Source organism: Dreissena polymorpha, chromosome 9 (genome assembly GCF_020536995.1).
Source record: "Dreissena polymorpha isolate Duluth1 chromosome 9, UMN_Dpol_1.0, whole genome shotgun sequence".
In the NCBI taxonomy this organism is placed as follows: domain Eukaryota; kingdom Metazoa; phylum Mollusca; class Bivalvia; order Myida; family Dreissenidae; genus Dreissena; species Dreissena polymorpha.
The window spans coordinates 68,099,734-68,117,366 of record NC_068363.1 but is presented as its reverse complement, the minus strand read 5'-3'; the positions used below and the strand labels follow the sequence as shown (position 1 = coordinate 68,117,366).

The 17,633-nt window shown below is 39.3% G+C and overlaps 1 protein-coding gene across 1 annotated transcript in view; it reads right to left on the bottom strand.

The window, feature by feature from the left end:
* The window catches only part of LOC127845674 (probable malonyl-CoA-acyl carrier protein transacylase, mitochondrial), a 31,373-nt gene that overhangs the window by 10,033 nt on the left and 3,707 nt on the right, over positions 1-17,633 (bottom strand). The window contains exons 3-4 of the mRNA XM_052376726.1: positions 14,912-15,132; positions 10,446-10,639 (exon numbers count right to left, since the gene is read on the bottom strand). Coding sequence (XP_052232686.1) covers positions 10,446-10,639; positions 14,912-15,132 — 415 coding nt within the window. The remainder of the gene's footprint in view (positions 1-10,445; positions 10,640-14,911; positions 15,133-17,633) is intronic.

The following is a 17,633-nucleotide window of genomic DNA, read 5'->3' as shown; positions in this document are numbered from 1 at the left end:
AACAATTGTGCAATTGTTGGTAACAAATTGGTGTAGTAAAACCAGCAAATTTTCAGCAATGTCTGCCTCTCCGGAAAACAGAGGCATTCCCAAAGCAAATGGACCCAATCCCAACCCGAAATATATAAAAAAAATCCCAATTTCCAAAAAAAATAAAATTGTTTTTTGTTTTAGAAAGAAGTGTCTTATGACTTATGATTATTAAATTATCAATGTTCCAACTCGTCCTTCTGATGTGTATCTAACCAACAAGCACTGCTGAGGATTCCATGAACCTGCTGTGCTCCCCATTACGCAGCAAATTCACACAAACCAAACTTAGTCATCTGATGCTTACCTGCATTGAAGGTCTAGACCTGAATGACAAACTAGAGCTTTGTCACAGACGTGACGAATACCCCCACATGCCGCATTGACACATAATATTTTGCATGTCGTCTACACAAAAAACAGCGGACACCATGCTCAATTTTTAAAACGCACTTAGTGACCCCTTGACCTAGTTTTTGACCCAGAAAGGCCCATGTTCTAACTTGGCCTTAAGATCATCTCCATAAAACTTCTGACCAAGTTTGGTGAAGATCAGATGTTAACTACTTGAATTACAGAGCAGACACCATGCTGAATGTTTAAAAACGCACTTTGTGACCCCATGACCTTGTTTTAGGCCCGGAATGGCCCATGTTCAAAGTTGTCCTAGAGATCATTTAGATAAAACTTGTGACCAAGTTTGGTGAGGATTGGATGAAAACTACTTGAATTAGAGAGCGGACAACATATGAGGTTTAAAATGCATTAAGATACCCCGTGACCTAGTTTTTGACCCGGCATGACCCATATTCAAACTTGACCTAGACATCATCTAGATACAACTTCTGACCAAGTTTGGTGAAGATGGATGAAAACAACTTGAATTAGAGAGTGGACAACATTGTGATGTTTAAAATGCCCTAGGTGACCCCGTGACCTAGTTTTTTACCCGGCATGACCCATATTCAAACTTGCTCTAGACATTATCAAGATACAACTTCTGTTGTAATTAATTCTGTGTTGGTAATTACAGACCTGTCTCTATTTTAAATATCATTTCAAAGATACTTGAACGTGTTGTGTATGACCAAGTTGAAAAGTATTTCCAAGATCAAGACTTATTGTATAAATATCAGTCTGGGTTTAGGAGGGGTTATTCCACCGACACATGTCTTATTCACTTATCTGACTTCATTAGAGGTGAAAATGATAAAGGTAATGTTGTAGGCATGGTTCTTTTAGACTTACAGAAGGCTTTTGATACCGTGGACCACTCGATACTTTTAATGAAACTCCGTGCTTCTGGTCTGGGAGATGATATAACAATGTGGTTACAGTCATATTTGTCTGACAGGAAACAGCTTGTTGATGTGTCTGGCACCTTTTCGTCGTCAGAAAACATTTCCTGTGGTGTCCCACAGGGCTCCATTCTTGGTCCCTTGTTATTTTTAATCTACGTAAATGATATGTCAGCTGTTGTTAAACATAAATTACTCTTGTATGCTGATGATTCTGCCATTTTAGTTTCGGATAAAAGTATATCAACGGTTGAGAAGATGCTTAGTGATGATCTAAAGCAAGTCAGTGAATGGTTAATTGACAACAAACTGTCATTGCACCTAGGTAAGACCGAATCAATTCTGTTTGGTTCACGGCAGAAACTCAGGTTACAATCCTTTCTAAATATTTCATGTGATGGAACACCCATTTCATCTACATCATCAGTCAAGTATTTAGGGGTTACAATTGATCAAAATTTGTCTTTTACTTCTATGGCAGAGTCAGTCATCAAGAAGGCCAACTGCAAGGTTAAAGTTTTTATATCGAAAAAGGAATTTTTATCCACAGATACTAGAAGGCTTCTAGTCATGTCTTTAATTCAGTGCCACTTTGACTTCAGTTGCTCTGTTTGGTACACTGGTTTAACTCAAATGTTAAAAAACAAGTTACAGGTCACCCAAAATAAACTTATCAGGTTCATATTAAATTTACATCCTAGGTCTCACATTGGTAAAGAACATTTTACTAGACTTAACTGGTTGCCTATTGAAAGTCGAGTAAACCAGATCACACTTTGTCATGTTTTTAAAATAAGCTCTACGTTGGCTCCGCTATATATGGAAGATAATTTTACTCCAGTCAGTAATATTCACAATAAGAATACTAGGTTCAGAGTTAGAACACAGTCAGACTCTCCTAATACTGATCTAAACATGCATGATTGCAATAGGTTTGCCATTCCAAGGGTCAAGGGTTCTGGCAAAAAGTCATTTGCTTTCAATGGGTGTACTCTCTGGAACTCTCTTCCTCAGCATATCAGAGATGCCAAAAGCATTCCATCTTTTAAACACAGTGTTAGGGAGCATTTTTTAAGCCAGATAGATTTTTAAGGTGCATCTCTTTAAGATTTCTTACTGTTGATTTAACTTGAATGTCAATATAGATAGATTTATTGTGTCTTATCTAGTTGCTGTATGATTATTCTTTAGCTTGGCAAATAATTTTATGTTAATTTTTAAACACTTAAATTGTGATAACTTCTTAATAATTGTCTAGTCTAGAACTTATCAGAATATATTCTATGCATTTAGGTTAGTGTAACTTAAATATGTTACATGTCTTTCATTATTATTCACTGTGATATTACTATATACTGTGATATAAAACGTTGTCTCCTATGTCATACAATATTATAACTAAAGGACCACAATGGAAATAAGGGTTTAATTGCAAACCCTTTATTGTGCAATCCTTAACGTATAATGTTGATTGACATGGCTTTGTTTATACATGCAGGTTGTTTTTTATTACTTATTGTGTGTATATAACATGCTGCCATGTAAATCTATGCATTTTATGTTGAAATAAATCTATCTATCTATCTACCTATTTTGGTGAAGATTGGATAAAAACTACTTGAATTAGAGAGCGGACAACATGGTGAGGTTTAACTAAGTGACCCCGTGACCTAGTTTTTGACCCAGCATGGCCCATGTTCGAACTTGACCTACACATCATCTAGTTACAACTTCTGACCAAGTGTGGTGAAGATTGGATTTAAACTACTTGAAATAGAGAGCAGGACAGCATGCTCAATGTGTAAAACGTACAAAGTGATCCTGTGACCTAGTTTTGACCCGGCAAGGCCCATGTTTGAACTTGGCCTTAAGATCATCTAGATACAACTTCTGACCAAGTTTGGTGAAGATCTGATGAAAACTACTTAAATTAGAGAGCGGGCAACATGCTGAATGTTTAAAACGCACAAAGTGACCCCATGACCTAATTTTTGACCAGGCAAGGCCCATGTTCGAACTTGGCCTTAAGATCATCTAGATACAACTTCTGACCAAGTTTGGTGAAGATCGGATGAAAACTACTTGAATTAGAGAGCAGACAACATTGTGGTGTTTAAAACGCCCTAAGTGACCCCGTGACCTAGTTTTTGACCCGGCATGACCCATATTCAAACTTGCTCTAGACATTATCAAGATACAACTTCTGACCAATTTTGGTGAAGATTGGATAAAAACTACTTGAATTAGAGAGTGGACAACATGGTGAGGTTTAAAACACACTAAGTGACCCCGTGACCTAGTTTTCGACCCGGCAAGGCCCATGTTCGAACTTGGTCTAGACATCATCTAGATACAACTTCTGACCAAGTTTGGTGAAGATCGGATGAAAACAACTTGAGCAAGGGCTGTTTGTAAAACATGCATGCCCCCCATATGGGCTGTCAGTTATAGTGGCAGCCATTGTGTGAATACGTTTTTTGTCACTGTGACCTTGACCTTTGACCTAGTGACCTGAAAATCAATAGGGGTCATCTGCCAGTCATGATCAAGGGGGGAGTGAGGGGGGGGGATATATTGTGGGGTGTGGTAATTTATAAGATGCTTAAAAAAAAAAGAGGGCCATGATGGCCCTGAATCGCTCGCCTGACTCATTAAGATCAGATGAAAACTATGACCTCTATTGTCTACACAATGTTTTTCTATGATTTGACCTAGTGACCTAGTTCCTGACTCTAGATGACCCAAATACAATCCCAATCCAGATTTCATCAAGATAAACATTCTGACCACAGTTCATAAATATTGGATGAAAACTGTGACCTCTATTGTCAACACAAGGTTTTTCTATTTATTTGACCTAGATTTTTACCCCAGATGACCCAAATACAATCCCACCCAGATTTCATCAATAATTCTGACCAAATTTCATAAAGGTTGGATGAAAACTGTGATCTCTAATGTCTACACAAGGTTTTTCTATTATTTGACCTAGTGACCTAGTTTTTGACCCCAGATGACCCAAATAAAATCCCAACCCAGATTTCATCAAGATAAACATTCTGACCAAATTTCATAAAGATTGGATGAAAACTGTGACCTCTATTGTCTACAGAAGGTTGTTCTATTATTTGACCTAGTGACCTTGTTTTTGACCCCAGATGACCCAAATACAATCCCAAACCGGATTTCATCAAGATAAACATTTTGACCAAATTTCATCAAGATTGGATGCAAACTGTGACCTCTACTGTCTACACAAACAAATTGTTGACGGACGGACGCACGGACACACGCAGGCACGCACAACGGACGCCGGACATCACACGATCACATAAGCTCACCGTGTCACTTCATGACAGGTGACCTAAAAATATGTGTTGGAGATAAACATGAACAGTTGTGGTTAAAATCCCATAGAAACAAGGGCTGTTTGTAAAACATGCATGCCCCCCTATATGGGCTATAAGTTGTAGTAGCAGCCATTGTGTGAATACGTTTTTTGTCACTGTGAATGGTGGTGGTGGTGGTGGTGGTGGTGGTGGTGGTGTGTGTAGTAGTAGTAGTAGTAGTAGAAGTAGTAGTAGTAGTAGTAGTAATAGTAGTTGTAGTAGTAGTTAGTAGTAGTAGTAGTAGTAGTAGTAAGTAGTAGTAGTAGTAGAAGTAGTAGTAGTAGTAGTAGTAGTAAGTAGTAGTAGTAGTAGTAGTAGTAGTAGTAGTAGTAGTAGTAGTAGTAGTAGTAGTAGTAAGTAGTAGTAGTAGTAGTAGTAGTAGTAGTAGTAGTAGTAGTAGTAGTAGTAGTAGTGGTAGTAGTAGTAGTAGTAGTAGTAGTAGTAGTGGTAAAGTAGTAGTAGTAGTGGCAGTAGTAGTAGAAGTAGTGGTGGTGGTGGTGGTGGTGGTGGTGGTGGTGGTGGTGGTGGTGGTGGTGGTGGTGGGTGGTGGTGGTGGTGGTGGTGGTGGTGGTGGTGGTGGTGGTGGTGGTGGTGGTGGTGGTGGTGGTAGTAGTACTAGTAGTAGCAGTACTAGTAGTAGTAGTAGAAGTAGTAGTAGTAGTAGTAGTAGTAGTAGTAGTAGTAGTGGAAGTGGTAGTAGTAGTAGAAGTAGTAGTAGTAGTAGTAGTAGAAGTAGTAGTAGTAGTAGTAGTAGTAGTAGTAGTAGTAGTAGTAGTAGTAGTAGTAGTAGTAGTAGTAGTAGTAGTAGTAGTAGTAGCAGTAGCAGTAGCAGAAGCAGTAGCAGCATTACAAGACCAATACTTAAGAATGATCAAATGGGAAAAGGTAACCTAGCACTGGCAGTAAATATGGGGCTCATTTACAGGTCAGATTTGGAATCTCTGCTGTAAAATGAGATTTTGAATGAATTAAAGGGAGGCAAATCTGTAATAAAAAGAACATGCATTAACCGTAGTTGTTTCCCTTGTTTGAACCATGCTAAATCCTTACAAGTTTGGAAAGAATTGGATGAAAAATTTGGACTTTATTGCATAAACACCATTTTCTCAATTCAAGGGGAGGTAATTCTGTACTTCATGGACCAATAATGCTCATTTTTTGTAGGGTTCGTGTCCTCATTGATATAAAGACACTGTGCAAATTTGGAAAGGATCGGACAAAAAATGTGGAAGATTTTTGAAAGTTTTCACAAAATAGGCAAAAACGAATAAACATGCAAAGTTCAACGAGCTCCTGCGGCCATGTTTTTTGACGAATCAAATTTCTTTGAACAACTTTTTCAGGGGAGCCTTCAAAGGTCATCCCTGTGAAATTTTTTGAAAATCTGATGGGCGGTTTCTGACAAGAAGATTTTTTAAGGTTTTTACCATATATGGTCATGGCGGCCATCTTGGTTATGTGATCATTTTTTAACAATTCTTTTGTCCCATGACCTAGGGATGCTCCACATGAAATTTAGTTGAAATTGGCTCAATGGTTTAGTAGAAGAAGATGTTTACAAATTGTTTACAGACAGACAGACAGACGGACGGACGCCGGACGGTGAGTGATCACAATAGCTCACCCCGAGCTATCGCTCAGGTGAGCAAAAAAAAAAATTGGGGGGGCGGGGGGTTGGGTGGGGGTGAGAGGGGGGTATAATGTGGGGTGTGATAATTTATAAGATGTTTAAAAAAAATGGGGGGGGGGGGTGGGGGTAGGGAGGAGGTAGGGGGAGTGAGAGGGGGGTAAAATGTGGTGTGTGGTAATTTATTAGATGTTTTAAAAAAAAAATTGGGGGGGGGGGGGGGTTGGAGGGGAGGGGGGTGAGAGAGGGGTTATAATGTGGGGTGGGGTAATTTATAATATGTTTAGAAAAAAATTGGGGGGGGTGAGAGGGGGGGTAATAATGTGGGGTGGGGTAATTTATTAGATGTTTAAAAAAAAATTGGGGGTGGGGGTGGGGGAGTTAGGGGGGTGGATGGGTAGGGGGGTGGGGATGAGAGGGGGTATAATGTGGGATGTAGTAATTTATAAGATGTTTAAAAAAAATGGGGGGTGGGGGGTGGGGGTAGGGGGGTGAGAGGGGGTAATAATGTGGGGTGTGGTAATTTATGTTTTTAAAAAAAAATTGGGGGTGGGGGGTAGGGGGGTGAGAGGGGCTAATAATGTGGGGTGTGGTAATGTATTGGATGTTTAAAAACAAATAAAAAATTTGGGGTTGGGGGGTGGGGGGGTTAAGGGGTGGGGGGTAGGGGGGTGGGGGGTGAGAGGGGGTATAATGTGGGTGTGTGGTAATTTATAAGATGTTTTTAAAAAAATTGGGGGGTGGAGGGGGGGTGGAGGGGGTGAGAGGGGGTAATAATGTGGGGTGTGGTTATTTATTAGATGTTTAAAAAAAAATGGGGGGATGGGGGGGTAGGGGGGTAGGGGGAGTGAGAGGGGGGTATAATGTGGGGTGTGGTAATTATTAGATGTTTAAAAAAAAATTGAGGGGGTGGCTGGGGGAAAGGGGGGTAGGTGGGGTGGGGTATGGGGTGGGGGTGAGAGGGGGGTATAATGTGGGGTGTGGTTATTTATTAGATGTTAAAAAAAAATTGGGGGGATGGGGGTGGGTGGGTGGTGGGGTAGGGGGTGGGGTGGGTGAGAGGGAGGGGTAATAATGTGGGGTCTGGTAATTTATTAAATGTTTTAAAAAAAATTGGGGGGGGGGTGGGGGTGGGGGGGATAGGGGTGAGAGGGGGGTATAATGTGGGGCTGTGGTAATTTATAGATGTTTAAAAAAAATCTTTGGGGGTGGTGGGGGTGGGGGGGTAGGGGGTAGGGGATGGGGGTGAGAGGGGGTAATAATGTGGGATGTGTTATTTATTACATGTTAAAAAAAATGGGAGGGGTGGGGTGGGGGGTTGGGGGGGGGGTAGGGGGGGGAGTGAGAGGGCGGGTTATAATGTGGGGTGTGGTTAATTTATTAGATGTTTAAAAAAAATGGGGGTTGGGGGGGGTAGGGGGAGTGAGAGGGGGGTTATAATGTGGGGTGGGTTATTTATTAGATGTTTAAAAAAAATGGGGGGGGGGGGTTGGGGTGGGTAGGGGGGTAGGGGGAGTGAGAGTGGGGGTATAATGTGGGGTGTGGTAATTTGTTAGATGTTTAAAAAAAATTGGGGGTTGGGGATAGGGGGGAGTGAGAGGGGGGTTATAATGTGGGGTGGGTTTATTTATTAGATGTTTAAAAAAAATGGGGGGTTGGGGGTGGGGGGGGGTATTTGGGTGGGGGGTAGGGGGGTGGGGTGGGGGTGAGAGCGGGGGTGGGGGTTAGAGGGGGGTTGAATGTGGGGTGTGGTAATTTATTAGATTGATGTTTAAAAAAAAATGGGGGGGTGATATCCTCTATTCATTAAACATGAAATTATAACTTATTGCATTTGTTTCCCCTGTATATAAGAAAGATACAATAGTGTATTACCTCCCCTGTCCTGCTTATATTTATATTTATTAACAAAATAAAACATAAACACAATATTTAATATACAAAATATACAAAAAAAATCATATTCTGATAATAGTTTTACTGATCCACTTTATTTTACTCAAAGGATGATGTTTCAGTGGACTGATAATTATAGATTTAGGATTACAGACCAGTTGCTTCAGTTATATTGTTCAGAGTTCGCCTGTTGGCCGCGTATGCATTCTTGAGTTATCATCCAAAAACCATTTTACTATTCGGGTCACCGTGACCTTGACCTTTGACTTAGTGACCTTAATATCAATAGGGGTCATCTGCAAGTCATGATCAATGTACCTATGAAGTTTCATGATCCTAGGCCCAAGCGTTCTTGAGTTATCATCTGACAACCACCAGGTGGACGGACCGCCAGACAGACCGACATGAGCAAAGCAATATACCCCCTCTTCTTCGAAGGGGGGCATAATAAGAGAGCAGACAACATGCTGAATGTTTAAAACGCACTTAGTGACCCCGTGACCTAGTTTTTGACCCGGCAAGGCCCATGTTCAAACTTGACCTTAAGATCATCTAGATACAACTTCTGACCAAGTTTGGTGAAGATCGGATGAAAACTACTTGAAATAGAGAGCGGACAACATGCTGAATGTTTAAAACGCACTTAGTGACCTAGTTTTTGACCCCACAAGGCCCATGTTCGAACTTGGCCTAGACATCATGTAGTTACAACTTCTGACCAAGTTTGGTGAAGATTGGATGAAAACTACTTGAAATAGAGAGCGGACACTTAATACGGACCGACCGACAGACCGACAGACAATCTCACTCCTATATACCCGCCTAAACTTCATTTGTGGGGGTATAATTATTGGAGGAGCTGTGTGATGCTTTCAAAAACAGAAAGCAGAGAAAAATCATGCTGTAACTTGTGCGACTAACCAGTGTTTGTTTGGTCAAAAAATATCTGCTCTAAGTTTTTGACTGTACAGTTCTTATCTCAGAGTGTAACTGAACAAGGGCTGTTTGTAAAACATGCATGGGCTATAAGTTGTAGTATGTGTGAATATGTTCGGTGGTGGTGGGTGTAGTATGTGTGAATATGTTCGGTGGTGGTGGTGGTGGTGGTGGTGGTGGTGGTGGTGGTGGTGGTGGTGGTGGTGTGGTGGTGGTTCGGTGGCGGTGGCTGGTGGCGGTGGCGGTGGTGGTGGTGGTGGTGGTGGTGGTGGTGGTTCTTGAGTTATTGTCTGACAACCACCTGGTGGACTGACCGACCGACAGACAGACCGACATACCGACATAGCAAAGCAATATACCCCCCTTCGAAAACAGACCGACATACCGACATAGCAAAGCAATATACCCCCTCTTCCTCGAAGGGGGGCATAATAACAAAATTGCAGTACTTGAATATTTAAATGTTTAACATGCCAAATATTGCATGTGTTTATATAAAAAAGACAGAATAACAAATAATAAAAAAATTATTTGTTAAACCACTGACTTATTTAAGCATGATAAATTCACAAGGTTCTCCCAAAATGAGCCGTTTCATCCAAGCAAAAATTCCCAAAATGGACAATTTTGTCGATAAAAAAATCCCAATTTGGTCAGACTCCTTTTCCCAAAATAGGCAGAAAACCCCCTGATAACTGCTAGTTCCAACAAAAATCTGGCGAAACTTGCATGGCCAAAATTTTACATAGCAGTGCCATACTTAAAGGGGCCTTTTCTCAAAAAAAGTTTTAGATTCGCAAATTTTTGTTATCGTTATAATATTTTTGAGGAAACAGTAATACTAAACATTTACCATGCTCTAAAATACCCATTATATGCACCTTTTTGATGATTTAAAAACCTAAAAATCATAAAGCGTTGCAACGCGAAACGATTGAATAAATTTGGAGAGTTCTGTTGATGTGGTTAAATTTTGTGATCCTTCGAGGATTGCTTACATAAAGTATAAAATACTTCTTTCATTGTATGAGCACGGATGGCCAAGAAGTCCAAGCGATAGACTTTTACCCCAGGGATCAGTGGTTTGAGCCCAGTTGAGGGTTATTCTTTTTTCTTTCTTTAATTTTATTCTTGTTTTTTACTTTTACTTTTTAGATCCTGTGTTTATATTTATCAATATAAAGCATTTAATGACAAACTGCAATACATGCCAAAATTTTCAAAAAAGTCCCTTTAATGACTAGCATCAGAATCCATTATAAACCCTACCTCTTTCCATCCAAGTTCAAATGAAGTGGATATTTTGGTTCTTTAAAGTTCACAGTCTGCAGCATTTCTCGGAACTTCCAGCCCTCTTTCCCAGTTACCCTCATCATGTTGGTGTGGAAGGCCCCTGATACAGCTAGACGCTTGGTTCGTTTTATGCCCCACTCAGCACCGTACTTCTCCAAGAACTGCAAAGCCTGAAATGTAAAAGATCAAGAGTTGCGTTTGTGAAACACAATGCCACCTACCGAGCTTTGAAGCCGCACAGCAGCTAATTCAGAGAAAACAAGGCCTTAAACTTGGCAAAAAATCATTGGACCAAAACGAAACTCTTACTTCATCTTATAGTCATGTAGGTAAACTCACATCCTAACAAGAGTTGTCTCCATAGGACGAAATATGCCCCCGAAAAACGCTTTGATAGAAGTAATTAGCATTTTTCGAAACCTAAACGCAGATTTTGAAACCTAAACGCAGACCCTATAAGTTCAAGGTCAAGGTCAAAGGTGTCAAAATTTGTGTGGGTATGGAAAGGCCTTGTCCATATACATGTACACATGCATACCAAATATGAAGGTTACATCTGAGGCGACATAAAAGTTATGAGCATTTTTCCAAACCAAAACGCAGATTTTGAAACCTAAATGCGGACCCTAAGTTCAAGGTCAAGGTCAAAGGGGTCAAAGTTTGTGTGGGCATGGAAAGGCCTTGTCCATGTACACATGCATACCAAATATGAAGTTTACATCTGAAGCGACATAGAAGTTATGAGCATTTTTCGAAACCTAAATGCAAAGTGTGATGGACAGACGGGGGCATATAAATCAGCTCATTATCTTAAAGTATTGCATACAAAAACTCCAGAAAACTGTTATTATAGAGAAAATAAAAATTAAAGAAAACATTTCTAAATCCAAGGTCAATTACTTTGTCAACAAGAGCACCGCATAACGGGTGCCAACACTCGGCTGCGAAAGCTTGTCAGCACTTTGATTTTAGAGCCTATGTTAAAGTTTTATATTAGAGGTCACAGTGACCTTGATCTTTGACCTAGTGACCCAAAAATGGATGTGGCATGTAGAACTCATCAAGGGGCATCTACATATGAAGTTTCAAAGTTGTAGGTGGAAGCACTTTGATTTTAGAGCCAATGTTAAGGTTTTAGCACGACGCCTACTGCGGACGTCGGACGACGAGCTTGCTATGACAAAACAGCCAAGCTAAAAATCAATGAACTGGAACAAAAACTAACATTTCATCTGTAAGTCATGTAGGTATTCATAAACCAAAAATCAGGTAAATATCTGAAATGGTTTTGTTAAAAACTCTGGAAAAAGATTATTAAAAGAACATGTGTAAGTCCAAGGCCCATAACTTCGCTGAAAAACAATGGTCCAGAACTACCGTAATTACTCAAGTTTTCGGACACTAAAGTTTTTGATCACCCTTTTTTAAGCAAATATAATTATTTTTCGTGACTCTTAATTTTCAGACAAGCGTTTTCATCAATAATTAATGTCTGTAAACTTTCTGACAGTATATTTTATCGAGCTATTAAACATACTTCAGACCTGTTTTCGCTTATCTTGTGACACTTTTATCATGTTTTTTACATCCGGATTAAGGTCATAAAACCTGGCAGATGCTTGCCTGAGGGCCATTGACCATTACATTTGCATAAATGGGTAAAATCCCCATGCTACCAGTAGAAAACAATGAATTCATCCAACAGCATTTGAAACGGTTTATTCCTATTAAGGAAGCAAATAGTTTTATGTTTTTACCTTTTTTGTTCTATATAATTTCTGGCAAGAGTTAGCAAAGCTTTGAAGTTGTTATAATTTTTTTAAGCAGAAAAGAAAAGTAAATCACAACTAGAGCTTTGTCACAGACGTGACGAATACCCCCACATGCCGCATTGACACAAAATATTTTGCATGTTGTCTTCGCAAAAAACAGCGGACACCATGCTCAATGTTAAAAACGCACTAATGACCCCGTGACCTAGTTTTTGACCCGGCAGGACCCATATTCAAACTTGACCTGGACATCATCTAGTTACAAGTTTGGTGAAGATCTGATGAAAACTACTTGAATTAAAGAGCGAACACCATTCTCAATGTTTAAAATGCCATAAGTGACCCCGTGACCTAGTTTTTGACCTGCTATGACCCATGTTCGAACTTGGCCTAGACATTATCTAGATACAATTTCCGACCAAGTTTGTGGAAGCTCTGATGAAAACTACTTGAGTTAGAGAGCGGAAAGCATGTTCAATGTTTAAAACGCACTAAGTGACCCCACGACCTAGTTTTTGACCCGGAATTACCCATATTCGAACTTGACCAAGACATCATCTAGATACAACATCTGACCAAGTTTGGTGAAGATCGGATGAAAACTACTTGAATTAGAGAGCGATCACCATTCTGAATGTTTAAAACGCACTAAGTGACCCCACGACCTAGTTTTTGACCCGGAATTACCCATATTCGAACTTGACCAAGACATCATCTAGATACAACATCTGACCAAGTTTGGTGAAGATCGGATGAAAACTACTTGAATTAGAGCGCGAACACCATTCTGAATGTTTAAAACGCACTAAGTGACACTGTGACCTTTTTTTTTACCTGCCATGACCTATGTTCAAACTTGGCCTAGACATTATCTAGATACAACTTCTGACCAAGTTTGGTGAAGCTCTGAGGAAAACTACTTGGATTAGAGAGCGGACACCATGCTCAATATTTAAAATGCACTAAGTGACCCTGTGACCTAATTTTTGACCCGGCATGACCCAAATTCGAACTTGATTTAGACATCATCTAGATACAACATCTGACCAAGTTTGGTGAAGATCGGATGAAAACTACTTGAATTAGAGAGCGAACACCATTTTGAATGTTTAAAAAGCACTAAGTGACACTGTGACCTTGTTTTTTACCTGCCATGACCCATGTTCGAACTTGGCCTAGACATTATCTAGATACAACTTCCGACCAAGTTTGGTGAAGCTCTGAGGAAAACTACTAGGATTAGAGAGCGGACACCATGCTCAATATTTAAAATGCACTAAGTGACCCTGTGACCTAATTTTTGACCCGGCATGACCCATATTTGAACTTGATCTAGACATCATCTAGATACAACATCTGACCAAGTTTGGTGAAGATCGTATGAAAACAGCTTGAATTAGAGAGCAGACACTTAATACGGACCGACCCACTTTGTTTGTGGGGGTATAATAAAACTTTGTGAACATTGATTTAATGCTTTTATCTCAATATGATTATAATTTTTGGATGTCTTAATGTTTGTCTCTAAATTTTCAGAAACAAAAAATATTTATTTTTACGTGTCCCCAAACTTAAGAGTAATTATGTTAATTTCACAATTAATCTGTAGGTCGTGCATGTCGTCTCACTAATAAAATCAGCTTAATATCTGAAAGCGTTGCATAAAAACCCATCTGGAAAATGGAATTCCAAACGGACGGATGCACAAACAGACAGAGGGATTGACAGTGCGATTTCTTTATGCAACCCTTAATGGGGGCATAAATTATGCTCTGTTTAATTTTTATTTTATTAAGATTGAATAAAATGTCTTTGTACAAGCTTTGGAAGTCAAACATCTAAATTTCAGACCTTGCCTCAAGGTCATCTAATGCATGGGTAACCATGTGCCTAAACTTCCAGATACATGTATCCACTTGTTGACCTTGAAATAGCTCTGAAGCATGAAGAAATTAATTAAGAACATGTGTCCATAAGGCACAAATGCCCCCTCATTCCACTTTTGTCTGAAATCTCCATGCCTTTTACTTTCTATAAACAGATCCTCTTCCTGGGATTAAATCCTTTTAAATTTGTATGACTTCCCAATCCCTTATCAAAATTAGAAATTGTACCTGCCAAATAAAACAATATAAATTATCTCCCTTAAAAGCTTATTACTTCCCTTGGCAAACAAGTCCAAGCCCCGTATCTTTTTCAAAAATCAACGGACCGGAACAAATTTTACAATTCATCTGTAGGTAGACTCACATACAAAAAATCAGCTCAATATTATAAAGCATTGCGTAAAAAAACATCCAGAAAACTGAATGCTGGACGGACAGACAGATGGACAGACAGACAAACTGACAGTGCAACTGCTATATGCCACCCCACCAAGAGCATAATAAAAAGATAACAAGTAATTGTACCATGTCTAGTAAAAAGGTTTTTGTTTCAATAGATTTATCACTTTTATGATACATTCCCCTTTGTTTCTTTTTAGAATTTACAATTTACAGTTTCAATCCAAAATGAAATGTCATACTATAATTTACAATCAGTTACATCAGGTAAATGTTATCCCCTCATTGGTTTTCATGCACATACAAAATGACATTCTTAGGGTAGGATGTAGGAGTGCAATGTAAAGCCACATAAACATTGTCATAACCATAAAGGAAACCTTACAGCCTCATCTCCACCAACGACTTTCACATCGGTACACAGGAAGTTGGCTATACTGCACTCTGGGTCCTCCATCTGCAGCTCTGTCCTGCAGTACTCCTTTGCCGCTACCATGGCAACTCGCAGCTGCGTCTTATGGTCACAGATCACCGTCAGCAAGCCTCCAGCTGCGGCTTCGGAGGCCTTCTGCATGGCAGCCGCTCGATGCTTTATGATCTGTATGGCTTAAAAGTAACTTGTATATTATGGACTCTAGCATGAACACTGTGTTGTTTTCCCAATGAAGAAGATTGATTTTGCAGTCATATTTTTTTTTCATATTTAATCCTTTACCCCTTGGCTTAGATACGTATTTTGATGCATTTGTAGTCCCATACAGGGCCCTCAATCTATCAACAACAAAAAATCGGCCGCAGTCCCCCACCTCAAAAGCAGGGTTTTTTCTCCACTTTTTGGGAAGATAGCCCATGGCTTTGGAATTGGGAATTTTAACGGCATTTTCATGAAATTGGGAAAATAAATTCATTAGCCTTTTTTTCCACACGAAAAGTCCACTGATTAGGGAAATACTAAATTTGATTTAACTCTTTATAATCATTCAAATTAAAAGATAACAAACACATAAGACTTCTTTCTAAAAAAAAAAAAAAAAAAAAATTTTTTTTTTTTTTTGGCAATTGGGAATTTTTTGCCACATTTTGGGAAAAAAGTATACTTTTTGGGATTGGGAACATAGCCGAATTTCGGCTATAAAATCGGGCCAAAAAAACCCCTGAAAAGTATACTTTTTTTCCCTTTTTATAGAAAGATGTGTCTCATGATTATTATATCTCAATTCTATTTCAATTAAATCTTGTCAAACATACTAAATTATGAAAAAAGAAATGAATAAAGTGCAAACATGTACAAATGTTATAAAGAGAGAGTAAGTAAAAAAATCCCCCCAAAAGGGAAACGCCGCGAAAATTCACCCTCATGAGAGTAGCGACCCGCTACCCCTAAAATGGATTGAGGGCCCTGCCATACAAAGTCACATTTAAGACCTTTATTACTTAATTAAAGTTTTTAAGGCTTCATTTCCAACCCTTAAATACTGATGAGCAGCAAACAGCATAAAACCTGAACAGACTGCCAGTTACTAGCAGGCTGTTCTGGTTTTATGCTGTTTGCCTATAGTCATTTTCACTTTGCTTATAAGTGGGAAAGGGTTAAATAATTCAATATCTGAAAGAGTTGCGTTAAAAACCTCCGGAAAACGGAATTCCAGACAAGCCGACAGACAGACAATCCGCCAGAAATATGCCACCTTACTGGGGGCATGAAAAGTCTGTTTTTAAACAAGAGCTGTCAGAGAACAGCGCGCTCGACTATTTGAGTGCTTGACAGTATAACGCTAAGCCATCATGGAGAGGGGGGGGGGGAGGTATAATGTGGGTGTGTGGTCATTTAATAGATGATCTTTAAAAATAAGGAAAACAATTTTATTTTTTTTTTGGGGGGGGGGAGATTCTGGGGTGGGGCATGGGGGATGGTTTGGGTGGAGTGCATTGTGGTATGTCAGGTAAGTGTTGTTTTGTCTAAGTACCCATTATGAATCAAATGTGATCATAAATAAAGAAGTTCTGGCAATTTAAGCAAAATGTTCAATTATCTAAGTATATAAGGGGCCATAATTTTGTCAAAATGCTTAATACAGTTGTCTGCTCTTGTTTATAGATTGGGGTCACGTTGGTAAAGAAGTATGCAAAATATAAAAGCAATATGTCAAAGGACATAGGAAATATTTGGGGTGGTACGCACATTTTAACATAGATTTATCAATAATATGCATATTTTAAGTATATAAGGGCAATAATTCTGTCAAAATAGGAAATATTTGGGGTAGTATGCAAACTTTAACATTTGCACGCTCACACTAACGCTCACGCTAACGCCGACGCCGGGGTGAGTAGAATAACTCCCCTATATATATTTCATATATAATAGTCGAGCTAAAAATTTAGGCTAACTAAAAATTAATTTTAGAATAGCTCTATGGTAAAAACAATCTGATGTGGCAAAATGGTATTTGCGGGCACAATTAAAACATAAAAATAATCTTCATTTTAAGATTTTAAGCCTTAGGTGTGACTGTCGCAATCTGACAAAACTCTTATCAGTTTGTGGTGGCCTTATAAAACAAGAGCCGCGCATAACAGGTGCCACGCTCGGCTGTGAAAGCTTGTCAGAATATTTTTTTTAGAGGTCACAGTGACCTTGACCTTTGACCGGCTAGTGACCCAACAACAAGAGATATGTTTGTCAAAAACACAATGCCACCTACTGCGCCACTTTGAAATAAAATGTCTAGTTATCATTTGGCAGGTATAGACATCATCTCCCTTTAAAGGTCTGTAGACAGTCAAAAATTTCCAAGTCAGACATCACTGACAACCAAGGCCTGTGGTTTATCAAAGAGATCATAGCCAGTGTTCATCATGTACGTATGGACATGTATTCACAAATCAGAACAGGTAAGAAATGATAATTATATAAAGAGATGTGTTCGTCAGAAACACAATGCCCCCTATTGCACTTTGAAATAAAATTGCTATTTATCATTTGGCAGGTATAGAAATCATTTCCCTTTAAAGCTTAAATGGGGGGAGGGTTTCACAGTCAATTATGACCATGTCAGGCATCACTGACAACCAAGGCCTGTGGTTTAAAAGAGATCATAGCCAGA